The following is an 18091-nucleotide window of genomic DNA, read 5'->3' on the forward strand; positions in this document are numbered from 1 at the left end:
AACAAAAGATTAATTACAAATAAGAGGAATGATCAAAAACATGATAATCAAATTGCAACAATAAGTTGGGAATTGCAATTCTAATGCAATACAGTAGAGTCTGTGCTGCAAATTAACCACCCACTGTCTGTTATTGTACGTGTGTGCATGCTTGTTTGTGTATATCTTTGTGTGAAAAGACTATACGACCACTGTGTGCATCCAGACATTCTAAACATTGCGCGTGTGCTTTTAAAAAATTGTCAATCAACATCATATGTTTGGATTGTAATTACATGAAATAAAAGTTATATTTTACCTTATAGTGGCCTTACCCCTTTGTTTATACTTGTGTATGAAGTACACTGAAAAAGAACCAACAAGGCGTCCTACTTATATAACCATATGGTCGTTTGTTCCTTCCCAAAGGAGTGTTTCCTAAATTAGCGCCTTGGTTAGGTTTTAGCACAAAATTCACTTGGTTCGGAAAAGATAATGTTTTGAGTTAAAATGATGAATTGAAATGTGTTGTGTAAAGTACTTCCTTGTGTAATGTTTGTCATCATGGCAATATAGTTTAAAAAAAAAAAAAAAAGGAGTTTTAAAAGCCTGAAATCTCAACTCTATAGTACTTGTTTAGTCACTGGTATTAACCCCATCAATGCCCTTATGTTCTTATTGTGCTCGGGATATATTTTCTTATTTTTTTCCTATCTTTAATTAATTTCTGTTATATTATTAGTTTGGATTGTGACGAAAATTAAATGCAATCAAAAACAAGAGGTGTGGAGAAAGAATCACAGGTCTCAGATCTCCGCATTCGATTCCTTGTTATGACTGTTCTCTTTAGCAAGTCAGAGAGCAGTGGAATTGTCAGTTTTAAGAGGATGGATGTCCTGAGACATCACCTGACAGCCCGACAGACAAGGCAATTCAGTCCCTGGAGGAAAAAGAGTGGCCAGTAGGAGGTGAATGGGCAGTAGCTCGGGCTAGAGGTCGTCAGCGTCGCCCTGTCACTCTGAATGGGCCCCCAAATCATGTTGTCAATGGTGATGCATTGAGATCTCCCTCTGGCAAAAATTGGATGCTCCAAACTCGACTTGATTGATGCACTGACCAGGTTGTGCCTGCCTGTCTGCAGGATGTGTCCTTACCCTCGTTTAAAGATGAAGCAACCCAAACACACTCTTAGCGGTGAAAAGGGAGAGATGTACTTTTAAAAGTTTATTTGTTGTATTAGCTAGACCCACATCGACTTTCTTTTCATTTCTTATCACAGAATCAACTGTATCTATCAGCCTTGAAATTTATAGGATTTTATCTGCCTTTTTATTTTTCTCGGTAGATCTTTTGTGGCACCGTTCAATCAGGGCTCTGAGGATGTTGTTCTCACTGTTTTCATTGAGGCAACAGGATTACATTATGGCCTGAAGGCGAATGCACAGCTTGTACATTCAGTGGATGCCACAATGGGTTGGAATGAAAGAATTGCTGTTTTTCTGTGACCAAAAGTACAGCCTTTATGCATCCAAGGGCATGGCATTCTTGGGCCCTGGGTACTAGCCGGGGAGTTTTGTGAACATGAAATATTTTCTTTTATGTGTCATTTTTTTCATTATGCTGCCTCTGTCTCTCTCTTTCTCCGCTCTCCTCCAATGGTTTTCCTTGATAGTCCCGTCTGGCCTGGGTTGCTCTCTTTATGTACGTGTGTGTGTGTGGGTGTGTGTGTGTGTGTGTGTGTGTGTTAATGCTGTTTTTATTTTCTCATTTACTATTTTTGTCTGTTACAGGCATTTATGAATGCATGGACTTTATTTTTCTGTATATATTTTCTGTGCTCAATGTGTGTCTGTTCGTACTCAATCATACATGTGCGTGTGTCTAAGAACATAGTATGAACACAGGCACTTGAGAAATGTTGTATTTCAATAAAGCTGTGTGGAACCTTGGGTTTGAGTCTTTGATGGCTCAGTGCAGCCTGGAACGAGGAGCAGGAGTATTGTAGACGAAACAAACGCAAGCTGAGCCTTACAGAGGTGGCCCAGTTTGGAAAAGTTGTCCTACTTCTTCTCTCATTACTTTTCACTTCAGTCTACTTCAGTTCTTTGTAGCAGGGATAGAGTACAAATCAACCTTACCAGTGTATGTCGCTCCACTCATTACTTTTGATCTTTGCTTTTTTTACAACAAGATAAGAGAGAAAACAACAGTAACAACTTTGTCCTCCTCTTCTTTCGCTCTCTTTCTCTCTCTCTCTCTCTCTCTCTCTTTCTTTGTCTGTGTTTGCAGGGCCTGTTCATCTTTCTGATATATGGGGTGTACAACACAGAGGTAAGTCTGCATTGTGTCTCAAGGCTGTCGGAGTGAATGAGAGAAATGACAAGTTTCTGATGGGCTCCTTGCTTAAAAGCTGTGTGGGTGGGGTGTGACAGTACGAGTGTGTGTGTGTGAATGTGCGTCTGTGGATGGGAAGAGGGATGGGAGCGAGGGGAGGTGTGTGGAGGGTGGGGGAGAGGGGGGGATCGTTTCCACGCAAGCGTCCCACTGCCCTTCATGCTTGGACTAACTTATATGCATCCGAGTCCGACCATTTAACACTGACACGCAGCGGTTCTCAGCCACTCATTCCTCACCCACATTGGCTAATATTTCACTGCCTCTTTAAGTTTTTAAACTCACGGCCCTCCATTTAGCATCCTGACAAAGCTGCTGGCCAGGGGCTCTGCAGGGCCCCAAGCAGCAGCCGTAGTAGGACAAAAAAAGAAAAACAATATGCAACCAGCAATATGCAATGAAGGAGTGAGGAAATATCATATTGAGATGCTGCGTTATTACCATTTAGATACGGCTTAGCTGCGTGGGGGTGGAGAGTGGGTGAGTGTCGAGACGCAGAGATACGATTTAATGGATGAGACTCAAGTCATGAAAATCACTCTTGGTCAGATGCAGCTCTTAGTCGATGTAAATGAGGTTAACTTTAGATGTGCATAGGTGATATTGCATTTGAGCACCTGCTTAAAGTGCAGCACTTTTTTCTGAATGTGTGGTCTATTTCTCATTTTTAGACACCTTCCATTCCAAACTTCAAGAGGAAAGTTAAAATCCAAAATATAAACAATGTCTAAAAAGGTTTATCACAGTTCAGACTTTGAGACCTCATTTTGCTTAAACCAAAATCTCTGAAATATCTGTAATAGGATATAATGTCATCGCAAAAGTTTGTTTTCAGTTTAGCGTCACATCTAAAAAAATAAATAATAATAAGCAGTAACAACTTTGTCCTCCTGTAAATTGGAATGTGAATACAATGGACCAAAGTAAATCTAACAGGCTGTCTTCTCTGTGGCTGAAATGAACCCGGGTTGACTAGTCTTCACCTCCGTTGAATACAAACATAATGCATCTTTCGTTTACCTTTTGTTGCTTTAACTGAATATACAGTACAGTCGCCTAGTCTTCTTCTCTTTTCTGTTTCTCATCTATTTCTCCTGACCCCTTTATTTCAACTTTCTGTCCTCTTCACGTTTGTCCGAATGAGCATCCAAAAAATGTCTCTCCTTAAACATGTGCATTTTCTGTCCTTTTCCTTAGTTCTTTGATTTTTTTTTTTTTTTTCATTTTCATTATTCACCTCTTCTCCAGAGCGGAGCATGATGAGCTGTCCCTGAGTCATAGGCAATGCACTGACAATGCAGAGCCAGGGAAGGCTGACCCTTCACACTGTAAAATAAATCAACACTGCATTCTTGCTTAAGTGGCTGTTTTAGTGCTTGGGAATTCATTTTCTTACACTCAAGTTGTCCTTGACCCTGAAGTCTTCATAGCTTGTGAGTAGCTCGTGTACATGTTCAGTTTTTCAAAAGGACCACACTTCTGTGTTAAGATTTGGGGGAATACATTTTGTAATCTTGCCATTCTTCACATCTTACACATTTCTCTTCCTGTTAACCTTCATTACCTTCTGGGGTGGGAAAGGAGGGGGCGGGGGGTGTCGGGGGTCCTTTTGTTCTGTCGCACCCTGCTTGTCTTTTATTTTGTATCTTTAACTTGTTCTTCAAAGTGTGACATAGAGCACTGTTGGCTTCAGGTTTTATCCTCCCTGATACCTAAAGAGAAATAAAGTTTGCATAGTAGAAAAATCACAGAAACAAAGAATGGGAATAATCAAAAGTTTTTTTGTTTTGTTTCTTTCCTGTAATCACAGTGGCAAAGAGAGGCCAATTATTCTGTCTGTATTCATTTAAAATGACCAGTCTTAATGGATGGTAATGATAACCTACCCTTTTATTATGGCATTGCATGCATCAGTCCACAAAGAAGTGCAGATAAACCATTACTCTAGGGGTTGATGGACATCTCCGGCTTAGAGATATAATTAATAAGGGCGGAAAAGTTGTAGTGGATGATATGCGATGCTAAGGGATTTCAAGCTCTGTCTCGGGCATATGTTTTAACAAGGATTGTAACTAACATCGAATATAACACATAGCAGGTAAACAAAACTGAACGAGGCTGCTCTGCGTAAGAACTTTGTAAAGTTACTGTTGGTTGTTATCCGGTAGAACAAATGAGGTTTTAACCATCTTATTGTGAAGAATTTTTACTTTGATATGCTAAAGTAAGGAGGTGAATTAACTAGTGCCTGAAAGTCAGAACATGCTCCATTCATGAGGCTGGTTTCCAGGCTGAATAATTACCAACATGGTATGGAAGAGAAACTGCATCTGCCGCTATTACGCTCAAAATGCAACAATTTAATTGCTAATTACCTGACAGTAGCTTTCCATTATTCATTGTAATTAGCTTTTCCTTGGTGGTCACCTTGTAATCCCACGCTTTGATGACCTTTTATTTCCATCAGCTCCAAGGATGTCGGCAGGTGTTGTCGGGTGCACTGCTTTCATATGGTAATCGCTTAGCGCGCATTTACATGGGGAACCATGCTTTGCATCATTTTGAAACCTTGAGTGTGCGCAAAACCCCTTAAACACATAACGATCATCTAAAACAATGCCCTTCCCCTCATTGTCAAATGATTAATTAAGTTGTGTCATGTAATTGCCTCAGCACGCCGGCTGCTTTTGATATCCATGAAATCCCAAAGTCTTATTTTCTGCATTAAATAATGTTAAAATGGTGTCTCTCCAACATCTGCACCGCGCAGAAGGCCTTCTTAGGCTCTTGTCAGAAATAATAAAAGGGTTTTGGAAACATGATGCTGGCACTGTTGATTCCTGCCTTGTCACGAGGCTCGGGCTCTCTTCATTATGTAGCCCCTCAGCAGTGGTATGTATGCAAAACATCCTTTGTATACACATGCTGTCTCAGAGACTGTGTGTGCGTGTGTGTGTTCGGTGTGGTGTCATAATTTATAATACGCTGTGACTTAATGAAGCCATAAGCCATAATGCATATTCACTAACGTTGTGGGCCGGGCTGGGATGGGCTGTAGTGATGAGTGCCCAGCCGCTACAAATTTACAGTTAGTGCTGACAATGTGCACAAGCGCATGCACGCGCGCACACACAAACACACACACACACACACACACACACACACACACACACACACATACATATAGACCTCATAAATGCCAGAGGCCTTTCATGAAAGACTTCAGCCGACATAACTGAACTACTGAGTAACTAAGTCATACCTGCTGTTCACATAGTTGTCTGAATTTGTTCTTCATTTGCATTTTTTTTTTAATAAATAGATAGGTGTCCTCTTGTTGTTTGCAGTAACAATTGGCGAGTCATTTAATTTATATGATGTTTTAATAAAAAAAAAAATCTATATTTTTTAAAAAAATAAAGAATAATGTCAGGTAAATTAATATTAATGAAAGAACAAATTCTGAGTTTTAATAGGCTTTGTATGTGTGTGTAGACATTATGTTTTCTTTTCTGCTATAGCCTTATTTAAAAATATGTGAAAGCAATTTTAGTATATACTTTAAGTTTTGAATTATTATCATGAACCTATAACTGAGGGATCGGTTAAATTTGATTTGACCATATTGTTGCGAGGATTTTTTTTTTTTTTTTAAAGAAATAAAAACAAAACAAAAATTGGTTTTAGTTTTTACATGTAACATTTTTTAGGTTGACAGAGTTTTAAACAATGAACTGAATTGCTGGATTATTATCTTATATATTGTGATTTTAATTACGCGATAATGCATGAAACATTTGTTGATATTACTAATTAGTCATAGAACTTTGTTTGGTTTAATTACAAATCCAATCTAAAAAATTCAGAAACAAAAATGTATTCACCTGCGTCATTATATTTTAAATCATAATTAAAAATCCTCCAAATTATTGGGTTCTTATTCCGGCATTAACTTCCACTGACTTATAATATTGTATAACTTTAAAGAATGAATGTTAAAAGTGTATTTGGAAATTTTGGGGGAAAATTTGGTAAATAAACAGGTAAATTATAAATTAGGATTGTGGATTAGATTTATATGGTGAATTTAAATGTATGTATACCGTGCATCTCTAACATCTGTGAAACCCTTGCCTGGTATTGTATGTGTTAAATGAAGGTGTGCAGTACACTGTTTCATCTGGAGTGTAAAAATGTAATCTGTTCTGCTAGGGCGGTCCCTTCTCCTCCAATAGCTCCATTTGTTGGTCCCGGCGCTCTGTGTTGACAGATGATAGCTTGAAGTCGTCTCCTTAGTTTGCCAGCTCTATGTGTCACTTTCAAGTCCCATTAGCCACTGGGACATACTGGAACACCCTATCACACACACACACACACACACACACACACACACACACACACACACACACACACAGTCAGTGTCTGCAAACTAACCCTCGCAATGTGTTACTTCTCTTCCACATTTTATTCTCCTTTCTCCATTTTACACTTCTCGCTGGTGTTTGCTGTGAAAGATGCTTTGTTTAAATTCCTTATAAGCGTGCTGCATTGAGTGCTGTAACACTTATCTCCTTCTCCGCCATTCACTCTCTCTTTCTTTCAGGTTCGAAGCACGGTCAACAGGATCAAGGAGAGGAGAAAAGCTCTTAATTTTTCAGTATGTAATCCTCCATTTTCCTGTGAACGAGTGTGTATGCTGGTGGCTATGCCTTTGTGTGCGTGTGCGTGCGCTTGCGTGTGCGTGTGTGTGTGCGTGTGTGTGTGTGTGTGTGTGTGTGTGTGTGTGTGTGTGTGAGCGAGAGAGAGAGAGTGTCAGAAAAACACTTGTGTGACCGACTCAATTTTCCTTACAGCTTTTGCTTCTCATGGGAAAAAATAAAATAAAATTACCACTCCAGCAATGCCAATGAAAGCTGGCCGCAAGGCAGCACTGTACATCTGCTAGCCTCTCACTTGTCGACAGTCCATGTTAGATGCCCTTATACATCAAACATAGACCCTCCATAATAGCTACCCCCCCCTAACCCTCCCTCTCTTCCTCACTCTCCCCATCGCAGCACCTTCATCCCAGCAATGTCAAGCTCCGCGGTGGGTTACAAGTTTCTAATCCAGGACAAGCCGTCCCCTGACATTAAAGTGTCAGGCCAGTATTTATACCTTGTTGGACGCTGCTGTTTGGCTGAAACTGTGTGATGCTGCGTGTGTGTGTGTATGTGTGTGTTTGTGTGTGTTTGTGTGCTAATATATATGTGTGTGTGTGTGTGGGGGGGGGGGTGCGTGTGTCTAAGACGATTTTAGCCAACGCAAAGCACTTTAAAAGTAGTTAAAAGCCTCCAGCACACACAGGCACACACCACACACACACACACACATACAGTTATAAACCTCAGCAGCTTGACATACACCCGCTCTCATCCCCGACCATCTCACGAGTGCGCATCACCTCCTCACGCACAAAATGCATCTTGTCCCTTATGAGCGATCACATTAACTCCACTCCTCTCCCCCAGGTTGTTGTGTCACGCTTTATGGCCAGCAACACTTTGTCCTGCCCCTCCCTCTGCACACTGACCCACACATATGTACTTTACAATACCCCCCCCCCCCCTCCCCATGAAACCATTTCTGAACAGGAGATTGATTTTTAAAATTTCAGTGTGCCCCTACTCTGTTTTGACCCCCCAGCCCCACCTCGGGGATGGACACTGTGAGGATGGGAAGAAATAAAATAAATAAATAAGATAAATTAATGTGTGTGTGTGTGTGTGTGTGTGTGTGTGTGTGTGTGTGTCTGTCTGTCTGTCTGTGTTGGGGATGAGGGGGTGTCGCTTGCTACCAGGTGCAATCTGATATATTGGCTGCTCATGTTATCAGTGAGGGCCTTCCCCCCCCCATTTACCATCATTTTACTGCTTCCTCTCCCCTCTTGTGGTGGCAATTTTCCAATCTCGCCGGGTTCCGCTACCAGAATGCGTTTTTTAGCCATCACTGCCGCCTGACGGTTTTTAGCTAATGCTGTTTTGTGCCATAAATTCTGTCTGACACACTGTATCTACCTGTCCTGTGGTTAGATAGGAGACATTTGGCTCTAGATGACCGCACATGCCCCTATATATCCCCTTGTTGTAAAACATAGGATTGGGTATCGTGCCTTGCCGGGTGAGGGATAAAGAGGCTTTTGGCGGTGTTACTGCATATGGGGTCATTTGAAGACGAATGGCACTTGTCGGAGATAGAGGGGTTTATATGCTGTATTATTTGCGGGTGAAGATTTAACCCAGTTGGATAATTCACTGCAACTGCAACAATTTGAGGATTTAAAGTGGTTATGTAAATGAAAAAAGACCATTTGTAACTTTTGTAGTGCTTTTTATGACCCTTTATCCTCAACATTAAAATTAGCCAATGTTAAGCCGTGATAAGGTCAGAGACATGTCAGATTGTTTAACATCTCTGGGATGATCGTGCGTGTTCAATACCAGCCTTATTCGTTACAGTCTTTTAAACAGTACACATAGTTTCAATCTATTTAAAATAACTTGGCAAGAACATGAAAAGCATTTAAAATGAGTGGGAACAATTTAACTATATATTGCTCTTGGTATGCGGACACGACACACGTAACCTTGACAACGTCTCATATAGATTCTGCCAAATCTAATCACACGCTGTCCCTTCTTTAATTCCACACTACCGTTGACCTCTTTAGCCCTCTTTTTTGCCGTGGCACATTACATGAGCGTGGGTCTTATACGCAGCTTTTTTTTTTCGTGCCCCTCGGGTGTACAGTTTTACACACACACACACACACACACACACACACACACACACACACACACACACACACACACACACACACACACACAGCATATTTAAGCTGTGTTACCCGCCTGTTTGAGACCACACACCTCTTGACCCACCCTGACCTCCCTCTTGTACACACACAGCCAGATTGCTTTGTGAAATAAAGCTGTCAGTTGCAGGACCCAAATAAAAAACTACCCCCCCCCCCTCACACACACACACACACACACACACACACACACACACACACACACACACCTCAGTACTCCATGCCCCTGACACCACTGAAATATAGATATGAATTGGAAGCGGATTAGATTTTTTGATCTTAATTCAAGTTTTGACAAGATAGGAGGCGACATGTAGGAGCTGGTTGGAATCAGTCTGCCAGAAAAAAAAAAAAGATTTGAATTTGTCGAGAGTTGAGGTTTCTTTTTTTTTTTTTTTTTTCATTCTTTCTGTTGTACAACAAAAATACCTTTCGAATAGCTGCATGTTGTGAGGCTGGTCCATAAATGCCTTTAAATATAATGCCATTAATTTTTGTTGCTGGGGCTGCATAGTTGGAGTTATTGACAGTAACGTGTGTATGTATTCGTCTCTTTCCTCTTGTGTGTACCTCAACAATACACAAGGCTGGCATAGCAGGCTCTAAGTGTTTGCCGTATGAGGCATTCCTGCCTGATAGAAATACAGGACGAAATGCAAGAGGGCCTGCAGCCTGTCGAAGCCCCTCCGTCTGTTTGAGAGCTTTGCAAACAAGTGGGTTTTGTTTGAATTTCGCTCTCCGAGTTAAATTCATACAGCTGCTCAGCCTTGGTGCTCAAATTGTGGGAAGGACAATACATTAGCCAACAATAGCCCATCAAATCTTAATGTCCATTACCATTTGCAATCAAAGAAAAAACTGTAATAAAAAAACACAAGTGTGTTAATTTGGAATTTGATTTTAATGAACTGTGTTTAATGGCAAAACGATTTGACCTTATTTTCACTTTAAAACATAATAAAAACAAAAAAGAACACACACTAGATATGAGACAAAATCTTAACTCTGATAATTCTTGTGATGAGAGAAATAAATTACTGATGTGCATCGACAATGATCAAGATGACACTGCTCTCTCTTTTTGTTACAGAACTGTGCCAGTTCACGACCATCCAGCTCAGTTACCAACTCTCGTCCTGTCAGTTTCCCACTTGGAACAACTCCAAGTCAGGAGGAGGAGGTCGACACTTGCAGCAACACACCAGGCCCTGGTATGGGAGAGGAGAGGACCAGAGGTGAGCTGTCCGATCAATACCATTCAACCATAAGGCAAGTCATGCTTTTGGCCTAACTTATATTAACGCAGTGGGGGTGAAACTGTCTTTTTGGCACACAGTTTTCACTGGTACTGACGATCATGACTTTCGTTAAAAATTATACTGGAAATATGATTTCAAGCACTGCAATTATTCATACTGTGCGCTGCATCCAGGAAAACATGGCACTACTAAACCAGTTTTCGAGTCCTGGAAAATGCATGAAATTCTGTAAAACAGAACAATGACCGAAAAAAAGAATGTTTGTGACCTGGAAACAAATTTAGACATGTGTTGTTTCTTTTGCTGAGAAACGTCAAATGTGGGATCTCTGCAACAGCTCACAGCTGAAGTTAGGTCCAAGTTCAGGCAAGTGTAATGGTACGTGGGCTGGTCTTGGTCAGATGTTTCCACACAATGTGTGAATTTGACCCCCCCATAAAATGTAAATCTCAATCTTGGTTTTTCAGATGAAAAATTTCAGGTAAGGTTAGAGGTCCATACTTTAAATATGACTTAAAATACCCTATTACCACAATAAGTGAGTAAAAATTTAGAACTCGTCATCTTATTGTATTGTTATTAATAATGTCATACAAGCTTCTCTTAACTTTCCCCTTAGCTGCTGAAACAGAAGCTAAAGTTATTGTTTATCTGCAATAATTTCAGCGATTAGGCCACTGTAGTTGTTCCAGTAACAGTGATTAATGGGATTCAAAAGAAAAAGGGAATCAGGGGAGAGAGAACAGTTGCTGTCTTTAATTGCAGAGCTATAGATATAGATATAAACATATATGTTTTCAGGGGACTTCCACACAGTGGAATTTCTAACATTCCAGCCTTGTGTCATTGAAAACAATGAAAATGATTTCTGAAAAGAGTGGGATCCTGCATTCAACTGAAATTTTTAAAAAAACGTCAAGGTATACGTTGGTATTCAGAAATTGTAAAGGGATGATTTTAAGATTGTAAATTTCAGGCACTCGTCTCTGACCAATGTCATTATCATATATGTGTGACCATGATTTCTCCTTTTAAATTATTATGTATGAAAAAATAATGAATCCATGCTTTAACCTTAACTGTGAAAAACACCATTTTAATGGTTACCAATAGAATTTAGACTACTTCTAAACTTCTGGTAGACTTTACAGTTACAGTTGTCACTTTGATTAAGGCTAACTGTTGAGGATGAGAAGGGCAACTTTTCCTCAGTTTTTTCTAGTTGATCAAAAGATTTCAGTCCGTTGTCTTTGAAAGTGAACATAATAGCAGATCTCAATAAGGCTTGCTAATTGGATTACTCTTCTGACCTTGCTCTCAAAAAGGACAACCAATCCACCATCAGTTAAAATTAACAGGGAAGGCCACCTATTTTGTGATTAATTTTCTTTGTCTGAATGAAAGAGGAGATTTAATATAAACAAGTGTAATATTTGGTGTGCAGTATAATTTTTTTTCTTAATGTTGCTTATCTTTTGAAGAGGGCAACACCCGTAGCCTTGTTTTTGTGCAGCATTTTATTTTTCATTCAAATGTTTGGTACCACAAATGCAGCTAAACCTTTTCACTGTTTTTTTTTTTAATGAAAGTATTGAGCACTCAATAGGTAAAAGGTAGGCTGCACCTATTATATCCAAAATTCTGCTTTATGGTTGCCCTTTTGATCACTTGAATAATGACACCTTCCTCTTATATTTTTTTTGTGGTAATTTGTCATAAACATTTTTGTCCAAATCAGGTACCAAACGCAGTTACGTTTTTGGGAACTTATTAATGACACTGGATTCTGCTCAGCTGAGATTCACATAGAAACCCCTTCAACAGTTAAATTTTGTCATTACAAGATAATAGTAAAAAAAAAAAAAAAAATCACAATTAATATTTCCAAAGATTTCAAAACCAACGTCTAGTTTTGAGATTCTGATTTATGTAACAATGATTCTAAATTGTAACTATCTGGGCCAATGGATCATCGATTAATCTAGCCAGGGAAGGACAAGTTTTTATTCATCTTAAGTATAATTAGCTCTACATCATTCACTCATTCAAATATGCATGATTAAATATTACTTAACCGTTTACCAAAAGTTTTGTATAGATGTTTAATTTCATTGTATTCGTAACACTAGAATGATGTGCAGGTTCAGAGGGTTGAGCCATTTTGATTGCAGTGTATACATTTGTTTCCCTACTGTTCCCCCGCTGGCATATCTGCAAGACATTGCTGAAACGGACTAGCGGCTGGCCTGTTGAGTAAACTCAGACATCAGAAATCTCCTGTTAAACTTTAACACTAACCAGACACCCTGACTTCAGTCTAGCTGCCTGACCCACGCTGCACTCTGCAGAGTTGAGACTCATTTCGTTGTGGAAAAGATTGGAGATACCCGTTTCAAAGAGGGCTAAGAAAAAGGGAGAGGTCGATCTCTGGTTTCATTCTATCATTTAAAGCTAGTCTTAGTGTCACTTTGCTTATTATTGCTTAAACATATTTTGTACATAAAATGATCTTGTAAACACAGTACAGCCCTTATCTTTTTTTTTTTTTTTTTTTACATCATATTAAAGGAGGGGTTACTTTACTATAAAGTACATTTTATCATGGATTCCAAAAGTCTGAGACCACGATTGAGGATACTTCCATTTTGCATTTGCGTTGAATTCAACACAAAGTTTTTATTTACAAAATAAAAGCAAAAAAAAAAAAAAAATGTGTTCCCCAAGAAATGTACATGAATGTCAGAAGATCTTAGTAATTGTTTGCCCCCATTTTGCTTCAATAACAGCATGTGCTGAAGTTGTCACGGTACCAACAAGTTTGTGCAAAGCCTATTAAAGATGCTGTAAAGCAAATTCCAAGATTTGCTTCTCAGTACATTATATACGTGTGAAATGAGTTGCTGAAAGCATGTGCAAAGCTAGAAAACGTTGTCGCACTGAAATGTGGAGTTAGACCGCTGAACAGTTTCTCACCCGTCTTCAGCTCAGGTTTTTTCAGGCGGGGCTAACTAGCTAGCTCAGACGGTTTATAAAACCTTCTGCATGGCTCCTCCTCTCACACGGTGAAACGCTATAAAAGCCTGGAGCTTATTTGCACAAGAGGTCATCCCACTCGACTTCAGTTGCTACTCCTGCCGTAGTCAGATTGTTTTTGTTATTGCTTTTGACTGCACTTTTGGAGTCATCTGTTCTTTATTTAACAACTTCTCAATCTGCGATGAAGTTGTTTTTCTATCTATCTTTCTGATCATGTGGTCACTGTTGGTCTGACTGATCATGGTTTGAATACAACTGATCTAGTCTCCTGACTAGACTTGTAGGGTGCTCTGCCCTCTTAAAACCTTCAGTCTAGCCATCATTACACTGATGAGTTGATGAAATCTAGTGCCATCTGAATGGAAAAGATACAATTGGAGGAAATCGTACGTATTGTACAAAGGAGTTAACATGGTCAGGGCCAGTTATTCGATTTCTTCTTCATTTAACAGCCTCCCATGATGAGATGAGTTACAGTGATGAATTTGAAGGAAAATTTTACTCGACTAGAAAATCTCCTCTGTTTTACAATTGTTTTATTTCTTGACAATGAACAGTTGAATATCACATTATGCACTGGGTCTTCAATTGGTAAATACTCTGTGGGTAATGGTTTATGACTTGTGTGCCATAATGATATTCACATTTGAAAAGTACATATGATGTGTGTTATCGCTCCTCCTTGCTGCTCTGTGCACCGCTCAGACTGTGATTTACAGCATTTCCTTTGCAAGCGATTTGCATGATCCTGGACATTATTACAGTCTCTTTCATTCACTCAGTGCACAGTTGTTAAATCAATCCGTACGCTGACTGAACCTCCAGTGCAACCAGACAAATCAAACTGAGCAGGGAAAATAATGTCTACATGAAGACAGCAGGATATCCACAGAAATATTTGTCATGTAATATTATTTAAACCATTTTCTGTCCCCTCTTACTCAATTCTACGACATGCAAATGTAATCATCTTCGAATGAGTAAAGGGTTACTTCACCACTGAAAATATGTCTGTTTTTGTAAAACTGGGCTGTCTGTGCAGTGGAAAGGCACCACTTTTTTAAAAATTATTATTGGTGCTATATGTCCGCAGCTTTCCTTTTCAATCGAAAGGTAGAAAACCTACAACAACCAGAATGCACTGGCCTCGTTGCCTTCCAAGGCCACTCCCAGGCCGCTCCTTTTAGATTCTGCTTTTGATACCTTTATTCACTTTCCATCTTTCTGTTTACTCAAGTTGCCTGGCACAAATGTCCACAGCAGACAGGGGGTTATATTCAGGGTACACAGTGAGAAACTTGAACAAAGTGAAGCACATATTTGCTGTGAGCACAAGAGAAGGACAAGTGCATAATGAAGGTATAAAAGAATAATATGGGGTGAAGTGTGGGGGGGATTTGAATTGAAAAGGTTGTGTGGGTGTTTGTGTATGTGCATGAGTGTTGCATCTCTGATGAGAAGGCCACACACAATGGCTGAGTTGAAGGTTGCGAGCCCTTTTAAACAGTAATAATGTGCTAGGTCACCAGTGTTACCTCACGTCATCTTCTTGCTTTGTTAATGCGTCTTACTCGACAAGCAAAGACGGCCAAGCAGTTATCTTCATTTTATGGTTCATGCTTTCAATCCCAAAGGTCTCTGAGTTTAATTTGGGGTCTCTTTTGCTTCTTTCTCTTTTGGACTGCAGGGATGTTTTTTCTATGAAATGTAGCTCTTGTCAGGCTGTTTCATGTACAAATTGTGTCCTAATTACTTTTCCCTAATGTCTTTTTAATATGATGCTGTTTCTAACTGTGAAGGTCACAATCATTTTATATATTTTACTAAAGGTTTTATGTGGTTTGAATTGAAGTTTTAAGCACTTACAGATTCAGTGATAGGCAGTTGGTTTTCTTCATCTGTTCCCCCTTTTTGTCACCCGTTTACCAGGTGACTGTAATGAAGACAAGGTAGTGTGCAGTATCATGCAGTCTTCTTGAGTTCCTTGAAGCAAACCTGATTTCTGGTGTCATTTCCAGTTTAAGTAACTCAGCTTGTAGGAACCATATGCCTCCACATTGCTGACATCTGACACCCTTCCCCTTCCTCATCTCCTAGCATGTGTTCCTCTGCATCCCTTGCAATTAGGGGCTTTGTAGATAGAAGGTAGTGTGGCGGTCTATTGCATGCGTCTTCGGCAAATTACACACAGATCTTCGCTGACACCATCATGGGGTTGACTCCCTCTTACTTCCCTCCACCCACACACCATCACTTGTCATGCACGTTTAGCCCAGATCGTTGACATGCAACAGGATCCCCTTCCCCAAAAACACACAAAAATGAAATATTCTCTGGTGGAATGACAGCATGTTTGCAGCATGTTCATCTGTGTGCTTGCTTTTGAGTTAATTTCTACTTCTGTGGGCAATGGGCTATGTGGGCTATAGGCCTATGATACAATACTAACAAAGTCAAATGCCACAAAATCAGTGCTGTCAGAAGAGATTTATGCTCAAGAAAACGTCTGTGTTTTCAGAGAACAAATCGGTTGAGGCATAAAATGTTAAGCTGGAAAAGTATGATCAGATCAAACACTTTGTCTCTGAGCTCACTGCCACCTTCACCAGCAGGGCAGTACAAGTCATATGTATTACATACTATGATAAGTAAAACTGTATATTATGATTTGTATCAAATACCATTGTCATCATCAACATATGCACCGCCATGACGTCCAAAATATATAAAGACTGTTGTTTTTTTTTTTAAAAGTTGAATAGTCATTTACAAATACTGGGAAATGGGACATATTGCAGTTAAACTAAATCAAACCAGCTGTTTTGACTGCTGCTTGATTATTCTATGTTTGTGTTTTTTCTGGATGCTTTTTGCACAATTGAATATGCATGCATAAGTCTATTATTGTGACAGAGTATATTATTATTCCAAATGTCCTTGATTGTGACTCAAGTGTATACAATGCATGAATGTGTGTGGCTCTCCCAGAGTATTAAGTGATGATTTATAATTATAGTATTTTTCAAATGTAAAACAAATATCTGTAATTTAGTGGAGCAGAATTTAACAGTACTGGATTATAAACACTAATCAAATGTGCATGTGTGTGTCTGTTTTGCACCTTACACATGTAGTGCCTAGTACAAATACAATTTTCTATTAGTACAAACTTTTTTAACAGGCCACAGGTATTTGGGGACACCTATCATGCTTTAGGAAGAATAAAAAGAGAAATCTGTTCCTGTGGGAACTGACATCACACTGATAATTACCACAGTTGATTCATGGACAGTAGAGGTGATGTGTGCATGTGTGTGTCTGTGTGACAGCGGTATTTGGCCTCTGAGCGGCAGCTTGTGTTCAACGTCTCGCTGATGCAAAGTGATGTGTACTAATTCTACATCTGCTCTAACCAAACATGGCTCGAAAGTTCAGCCAAGTCCCAAAAAAATATCACTTCCTCACGACTTATCTTACCCTAACTTCTCTGCGTGCATGAATTTAATTTTGTTTTCCCTGCATCCTTTTAGCATTTTGAAGTGATGAACAAATAACTGGATATGACTTTCGGGGTTTGTGTGGCCCTGAAATGGGCTCTTGTCATGAGGGTTCAAGCTTTGAGGACTTGATTGTAGCCTCACAGTGTAAATACCCAAACAAACAGGCAGTGGTCAAAATGTGCTATCGGTTTGCCATGTATTTACATTCCTCTTCCTCTCTCAAACTTGGTTTCTCTCACTCTTACTCTTACATCTGATTTGTTCACTTCTATATGCGCTCTATTCTTTATTTATTATTCTGCTCCCTCTCATCATGTGACTCACTTTCTTTCCATTGCTTTTTTTCTTATAGTACGTCAATGGTATTTGTAATATTTGTGGTTCCATGGTTAAACGAGGAAGAGGACCTGTGACAGGAATTAAGATTTCAATTGTCAGTAAAATCAATCGTCTACCGTGTCATTGTTCGCTGTGAAAAATCTCAAAAACATTCTTGCATCATTTGAAACACTCAAACAACTGCATTTCCTGAACTTGTATTACAGTCTGGCATTCTGTATTTATCACACCCAATGAAACAAATCCAAAGAAGAAATATTGAGCCCGTTTGGCTGTTCTTAAGTGGCTCTAAGCGCAACTGTTTATGCATATTCGCCCAACCGCTACGAAGCGTACCAGGCTTTGCGAATTTGTTTTCCACAGCTGTTCTGCATAACAGCACCACGCCATCACGCACAGGCAAAAGTGTGGTGAAGGGAATCTATTCATAATTCAAAGAAACAACAAGGCACAAGCTGTGGCGTTGTCAGATATAACAAATTGCAGAAGAAAAGAATTGAATTTGTATCTGCTTACGGAGGTTGACTACATTATACATACTGCAGGAGCCGCTGAGTGTGGGGTAATAGGATATATGATGGATGGCCAAACCGCATGGGCTCCCATTCCTCTGGGTTATTCATCTATTTACCTGCTTATTTATTTATTCCTTCACCCAGAGAGACCCTCACAAACTCAAGATTTGCCTAAGGTGCATAATAGTAAAAAAAAAAAAAAGCTGAGCATTGACC

At 39.6% G+C, this 18091-nt stretch overlaps 1 protein-coding gene across 1 annotated transcript in view; it reads left to right on the forward strand.

Moving 5' to 3' along the window:
- Positions 1-18091, forward strand: part of LOC138200594 (adhesion G protein-coupled receptor D2) — a 91455-nt gene that overhangs the window by 42716 nt on the left and 30648 nt on the right. Inside the window, exons 21-23 of the mRNA XM_069153405.1 lie at positions 2269-2310; positions 6977-7030; positions 10317-10461. Coding sequence (XP_069009506.1) covers positions 2269-2310; positions 6977-7030; positions 10317-10461 — 241 coding nt within the window. The remainder of the gene's footprint in view (positions 1-2268; positions 2311-6976; positions 7031-10316; positions 10462-18091) is intronic.

Source organism: Embiotoca jacksoni, unplaced genomic scaffold, assembly GCF_022577435.1.
Source record: "Embiotoca jacksoni isolate LCO1_2020_lvr unplaced genomic scaffold, fEmbJac1.0.p SCAF_19, whole genome shotgun sequence".
Lineage (NCBI taxonomy): Eukaryota > Metazoa > Chordata > Actinopteri > Embiotocidae > Embiotoca > Embiotoca jacksoni.